Genomic DNA, 7472 nt, shown 5'->3' with positions numbered 1-7472 from the left:
GATTAGATTCCTACTTTGGAGCAATGGGGGCTGTATGCCACTTTGTAATCCTTAACAGGGAACTGTAGTTGCAGTTTTTAGTTTCTTCTGATTTTTCATCAGTAAAATCAATTTAGTTGGTCAATTCTGCCTGTCCCTAAAAGGCACACAGTGAAATCATGCTAATGTTTCTTGATGAGTGACATGATGGCATGGCAGTCATTTGTATTCTGCTGCAGGTGTGTTTCCAGGCCAAAGGACTAGGGACTACTTTGGGTGATCAGTGCTGAGAATGGTTTTTAGAGAGGGGTTCCCAGGACTAGATTTACACTGAATAAACAGAGGCCATGAGGGGAAAACTGTGATTCATTAAGAGCTCTGGTTTAGGTTAAAGGGATAAAAATAGCAGCAGGACATCTTAAATTATTTTAAAAACTAGAAAAGTGAAGGAACCCAATCCAGAGTATTTTGTAAATTGTCCACTTATGATTTTAGAGTTCTCTGGCTCACTCTTCTCTGTACAGCGTATCTAGGTATGTAATCCAAAGAGATACCGAAAAGATTCAGCTGTCAAAGTTTCAGATACTGTAAACACAGACTTTTTTATCAGTGCTGTCAGTACTACTGTGTTTGTCTCCTCTGTGCTGCCAAAACATGTTCCTGAAAGTTTTCATTTTCTTTTCTGGTTTTAGACAAGATGCAAGAAATGGTAGTAAAGTACCAGAAAACCCTTCTACATACTTCAAAGAAACTGACTACATCATTCATTACAGTTGCTTTAGTTATTCATGAAAACATTCCATGATAGACTAGTGTACATGTGTGTTGTATGTTTTATATAAAGAAGACATAATTATTTGCATTCTACCCATATGCTCTTACCAAAATGTTACAGACATGAATTTTGCAGTCTTGCACATTGGCAGAGTTACAGTGACTCCACTTTCTGCAAATACTCTGTATTAAAAAGATATGCTTTATGTTTAACTTTGCAGATCCAGAATGCTAATGATGTGCTAATAGCACCACTGGAGAAGTTTCGTAAAGAGCAAATAGGAGCGGCAAAAGTAAGTGGCTGTGGTTGTTTTTAATTTCATGTTTATTTGAGTTTATCAGTGTGTTTTGAAGGCTGGACTGAAAACAGGCGTTTTGTATTCAAACAGACTCCATGCCATCTCCATGAGGATGTTGGTAAATTATACTGAATTCTTTGCTTCAGAGGAGGAGACGGTTTAGAAATGGAGCTTAAAGACTTCTAATATGCACAGGGCACAGCTCTTGCAACTTGTTGCACATTCCTACCATCTGGTGTTGTGTTAATCTTCTGATGTCTGCATATACGTTACACTGCATCTTGGGTTAACCCACAACCACAGAGAGGGTTCAAACAGCTGCTATGAGTGCAGTGGCTCTCAAGTGGCCATTGTATAAAGAGAGAAAGAAGTCAGAGCGCTTTAGGCGTACTCTCTTTCTGGCTCTGCTTTCCCTCTCCAGTTTACATGGCTGATGCAGTGCAGTGATTCATACTCATTTTGTTGGAGTATTCATCTTAATATTCTCCAGAGATTTTCCCATGGTGGAAGTGCTCCAGTTAGTAATTTAAGCCAGTTCTTTAGTGTTACTTTTTACATCTGTGTTAGAGAAACAGTGTAGATTGTCTATACCAGGGGCTCAGTAGTCAGCCCTGGAAGCCAGATGTATTGGGGGTTAATATGTTGGAATGAATTGTTAGTCTAGAAGAGCTGTTTTCAGTCTGATCCTGGATTCTATAGTGGCTATCAGTGACTGCTTTGATCACAGTCTCTGATAGATGCATAAAGGCTGTGGTAGTCAATTAAAGGTATAGCTAGTAACAGTTTTTTCTGTCTACATAAATATGGTATTTCTGAAGCATTTTGCATCTTGTATTAGTGCTCATAAAATTTTCTGGGAAATTTTCTATTTGTAAGGTTAAATGAGTGAAAAAAAATAAGCTCTCTGATGTGCAGCTGACATTCTGCTTTTGCTGTACTCAAACAAACTGAGAAAAAGAACAGAGCTTTTGGAAAGACAGACGAAAGGTTTATACTGTTTGTACTGCTGTTGTGAATGCATAGCAAACAGATGCGACTTCTTCCGCACAGGAACTAAGTAGATGTTTGTGGAGAATTTTTACTGTGAACTTGAGGTCAGATTTCTCTGAAATGGATGTTCTTTACCCTCTTACTTGATATGTTTTTGTGTACAACTGCATTCTTCTCTTGACCCACCCCTATGCTGCTGTGAGATGCAGGGCTGGGAGTTTATTTACTGTGCTGCGTGAATCAGAATTTAATATCGGCACAAAATTATTTTTAGTTTTCAGTAGGTTTTAGTAGTGTTAATTTCTTTGTGTTACCGTTTCATTTCATATTCCTATAGTTTAAGGAGCGTAATTCTCTGCAGAGTGCCCTGTTTGAAAGCCTAACCCACCATACTATTGACTGTATTGGTACATCAGAGAGACAATCCACAGGTGGTTCACAGGGCTCTCTGCAGAACTTTGTAAGACACTCAAGTCTCCTTTGTATATGTCACTCAGTAGATGTGAACACATATATAATGATCTAATTGAAGATGACTCCTTTGTTTTTTGTATCAAATATGGAACATTAAAGGCAGGGCACTACAGGACAGATTGAGTCCTCTCTGTTTGGTATATAGCAACAACTGGTTTATTTTCCATATCTCTAACGGATAAAATATGGGCATTTGCCCATCTTACAGTGGTTGTTTTGTCTTGTCTGTGCTCACATAACAGTGTAGTGAATGAGTTCAGGAGGGAGCCTGGCTCAGCCAACTCTTATTCCTATGTCTAATGCACTTTCTTGTGCAGTGCTGTGTGTTTTGGGCAGTCCAGGGTACTTGGCTTGACACACTGATGCCCTGTAGAGAGCTCTCCCAGCTCATTGTTTTATAAAATGTCAAATAAACTCATATTTTCTTGCACTGCACTTGGAGTTCAACATTCACCTCTGAATTGATTTTTATCAGTGGAAGCAATTACAGTTGGCCTTTAATTAAATGATGTTAACTCAAAGAAGTGAGAGATTAATTACATTCAGTGCTGTTTTTCTAGCAAGATATGATCCAGGAATAATGAGACCTGTGTGACATAGACGAGAAATTTGGGCTTTGTGAAACTCATCGTTTGTGAGGTGGAGAACGTGGTCAGATCGCTTAGTCCCACTTCTGTTCACTGGGATCAACCCTTGAGCATTTTTGAACTCCTATAAATATGGGATGAGTTGAGCTTGCTAGTTATTTATATGCGGTTAATGAGATTTGACTCTTGGAACTTCTCTGGGTTGATCTGAAATGATAGCCAAACAACAAGGTAGATGCTTTGTTGTTTTGATTTCAGCAACAAGTTTCACAGAGCACTGAGAATGCCATTTTTTTATTTGAGGTCTTCTCTAAACACATCAGCTGTGTGGAGTGTTTATCAACTGTTAGTTTTTGCTCTGAAATACCAGGTGTAAGCTGGTTTTTTCCTCAATAGTGTTAATTTACACACTGTGTAGAACTGCATTCATAGCAAACCCAAACTTGCTCCTGTTTTTCTGTCATCCCTCTACCCTGCAAAACATTTCTGTGTTTCTCCCTGGAAGAGGACCTGGATGGTGCAAACTCCACAGAATAGCTGATAGTTGCGTCATTTTATGTATGACTTTACTATGACTTTACAATTACTTTTCATCATTTCATATTATGGACCAAGATTTAAAGAGGTTAAGTATAGAAGTGCAAGACTGTGCAGTGCCTTTATCATTGAGGATGTCAGCAGTAGCTAGAGATGCAAACAGCTATTGGGTGTTGGACTTTCTCTTCTAATTGGACTTATATAAATTTTAGTCCCCTGCTAAGCTGTGTTTTCAGATATTGTGGAGGAAAAAATTATTAGATAGTTGTGTTACCAATATACACAATAGGAAATCATATTAGGTACCAATGTCAGATTTTGATGAGGGTAAGATTATGTAGAGAGCACTTAAAAGTGCTCACTGGGCTTTTTTTCTTTCTTTTCTAAAACACCAGATAATATTCAGCTGGAGATAAAAACATGCAGTCTATATCTGCCTCCCCGCCCCTGCCGCCCACATGCACTCGGGGGAAAAAAAAAGGGAAACATGTTATAAATTGTGAGAATAACCATTTTGTTCTAATAATATGTAACTTCACAAGATTATTGCTACCATGACGAACTCTGTAGGACTATCCGATGGTTGTGTTTAATGTAGAAAATGAGAATATTTCATTGTTTCTTCAAAATTATAGCAAGTTTAGGAAAAAAATATGGTCACAAAAGTCAAAGAGAATATGGAGGATATAATATATCCTGTTGATGTTACAAAGCTATATTTCACATACAAGGACAGCATAAACTCAGAGTGCAAAGTTCAAGTGCTTTTGGAACATCACAAGAATAACATTAAAGACCAATTCTTCTCATGCACTTCAAAAACCTGAAGGTACCCAAAGCATTTTAGAAACGTTCCCCATAAAACATTAGTGTTTGTAATCTAACCAGCAATACACAGATGTCCATCACTTGCTCTTCTCGATTTATACTACTAGCTCTTCTGTTTTTATTGCACATATTTCAGTTATTCCTTTTCTGTACACACTCAGTTTAAATAAAGCTGAGTACTCTCCAGAGACTACACAAACCCAGCTTTGCATTGGATAGCCTGTTGATTTACTCCATCTGAGTTTAAAAAAATGACCTCTGCAATTATTGTAGAAAGGCGAGCAGAAGCTGGGTGAGGTAACTGGGAAAGGATTCCAGGCATGAAGCCTTTTGCCTTATTTGGTCAATGTGGTTTGCGAGGCCCCAGCTGGTAACTTTGGTGAGCTCATTGTGTGATGTGTTATGGACAATAAAGCTAAACTTTCATCTTTCTTTCTATCCGTTGAGTACAGTATTTTGCAATATTTGTTCCAATGTTCATTGACCTTTAATATAACTTAGATCAAAGACAACAGAATCAATTTTGGTTTTAAGACTTGAGAGTTTTGTGTCCTCCTTACAATTCCATGTTTGTTTCGTAAAATAATTTATTTTGGCCAGGAGGATTATTTTTTAGTATTATTTAATTTCATTCATTTATTTGAAACTGTGAATTCCTTTCTACTTGGGAAACACATCCATATTCACGGCTGGGATTAATTTTCCTGAATCTATGCTCATATCTAACCTCACATGTAGGTATGCATGAGCTGGCATGTTCTCTCTGTGTTCAATTCGTAGTGTCCAGAAACTGAAGAGCATAAAAGAAGCAAAACCCCTGGTTTTTTTCATATCTGTCAAAAAGCTTTCAAAACAGAGATTTAAGCAGGTATCTGAGATTGGTTAGAAATGCCAGAATGCCCATTTCATGAACTGGTTTCCTTGGTATCTGTTCAAATTATAGCCCTTGCTGTCCTTTAACTAAGAAAAATGAATGACCTTGTTCTAGTAGGTATGGTAGAAGGTGTTTCATTACAAGCAGTGTCTGTTACACAAGGATTGGTACTTACGTCCTCTAGTTTTGGTATATTTTGATGTCAGTCTGAACCATGGAGGGAGAGGGCCAGGGGAAGGAAGCAGAAAGAGAGGCCAGGCCAGGATAATTGATGGCCAAATGTTTTGAGTTAAAATGCAACACAGTTTCCCCCAAATGGTTAATACTAGAGTTACATGATACCTTTTTGATAAGATAACTTAGTCTGTAGGCAAGGAAATGCAGGGGATCAAGCCTATTTCTATTTCAGCAAGGTTTTTAAAGCACTTCTACATGAGGCATTATAATCTAGTTTAGATGGGGTTTAGTATGAGAAACCCAATCTGTCAGAGGAACTGGCTAATGGGGAAAGGGCAGTGAGTTTTGTTTAGAGAAGTTACTAATTAGAAGATCCCATGGGGCAATTTGAGTTTGGTCTGTTGTTTTATTTTCAGTAATGAGCAGGTAAAAAAATCTGGTGGTGCTGATGTAAATTGGGGGAATTACTGAACTAGAGTGGGACTGGAGGATTGAGAAGAAAATATAAGATCAAATGACTAAGCATGGGGAACTGAGACAGCTGCAAACCAAAAAAGGTCTTCTGTACCAATAAATAAGTGACAATCTCTTTAGGTATTGTAGGTTACTAAGGATCTATCTCTGATAGATAGAGAAGTACAAATTTTCTTTAGGCTTTCTTCTACTTATGTAAGTCCTCAAGTTTTGGTTAAAGTTTTTGAACTGTGAAAGAGTTGTAAAGTGCATTTATAAATGCATTTAATTCCATGGTGTTGGTCCTATATAATTTTTATCTGAGAAATAATAGTGTATGTTGTCTAATCTGATATCTTAAGCTAGTATTGACAGATGCAAGACCTGAGAAATCGGGAGGCTAAGCTTAAGAAAATACTGGGTTTATATCAGTGAAATTTTTGGTGACATTTGTAAGTTGAAAGTTTGAAAATTATTTCAAATTAAATATTGCTAAAATGTATGTAATTTCATTTGATTTTTGTTGTTCCCCTCTGGATTTCAATGTCTGTTCATAGTCTTCTGTGAAATGACACAGATCCTAAAATTTGGAGTAGCTGGATTGTTGCTTTATTTATTCTCTCATTGTAGTTTACTTCAGTTCAGTTACTGTTTCATTTAAAGTTGATAAGCATTTAGGAAGTTAACAGAAAACAGAAAAAGAGACAACAATCCTTAAAGCTTGTTTCAATTCTAGTGTATTCTTTTGCAAAACAAGAGTGAAAACTCAAATCTCATAATGAAAAGATTTTGGACACAGTGATGAAAAACTGTTGGTTCAATCTGTTAATTAGAGGTGTTTGCTAGGAAAACAGTTAATGTTATATGCATAATCAGTTTTAATAAATTCTGTTAAATGCAGTCCTTCGGTTAAAGTTTAGTATGACTCACTGGTTCACTGACAAACCAGTTTCTGAAGCTATGTTTTTCCTGCAGTTTAATAAGATTCTAATTTGCATCCTAAAGAAAACAGCTTTAAATTAAGGATAGATAAATTAGTCCCCTGTAGTAAATAGGAAAATAATTTACTGTTCTGCCATAACATTTAAGAATTAAGGCTTAGAATAAATGTGTTAACTGGTGGAATTGCTTAAGTGAGCATGCAGTGCATTTTTCTTGGTGAAAAGAAGTATTTATTTTTTACAAATCTAAGTTAGTAAAACAAAATTTAAGATCTTAGGTAGCAAGTATCAGCCCTTAAACTAGAAAAAAAACCCAAAAGAACATAAAAATGCAAGAAAACTTATTAAATTAAGGTGGGTATTTTTCCTTGCTAATCTGTGGCAGCCAATTGTAATGTGTGTTACAGGAAGGATTCAGGAAGGTTGCATCCTGACCCTGCACAGCTGCTGGAGTCCTGATGGACTCCTGAGCTGTGATTAAAAGTATGAACAAGGACATTCACATCCAAACTTAATTTCCACTTCACAGAGGAGATAAACCACTTATTGAGTGTTTCAA

The 7472-nt window shown here is 36.9% G+C and overlaps 1 protein-coding gene across 1 annotated transcript in view; it reads left to right on the top strand.

The window, feature by feature from the left end:
* Positions 1 to 974: 974 nt before the first annotated feature.
* Positions 975 to 7472, top strand: part of ARHGAP42 (Rho GTPase activating protein 42) — a gene marked incomplete at its 5' end in the record, with an annotated part of 65664 nt that continues 59166 nt past the window's right edge. Inside the window, one exon of the mRNA XM_009069638.1 lies at positions 975 to 1046. Coding sequence (XP_009067886.1) covers positions 975 to 1046 — 72 coding nt within the window. The remainder of the gene's footprint in view (positions 1047 to 7472) is intronic.

The sequence above is a fragment of the Acanthisitta chloris genome, unplaced genomic scaffold, assembly GCF_000695815.1.
Source record: "Acanthisitta chloris isolate BGI_N310 unplaced genomic scaffold, ASM69581v1 scaffold14562, whole genome shotgun sequence".
Taxonomy (NCBI): domain Eukaryota; kingdom Metazoa; phylum Chordata; class Aves; order Passeriformes; family Acanthisittidae; genus Acanthisitta; species Acanthisitta chloris.
The sequence above is the reverse complement of the archived record's forward strand: the minus strand, read 5'-3'. Positions and strand labels throughout refer to the sequence as shown.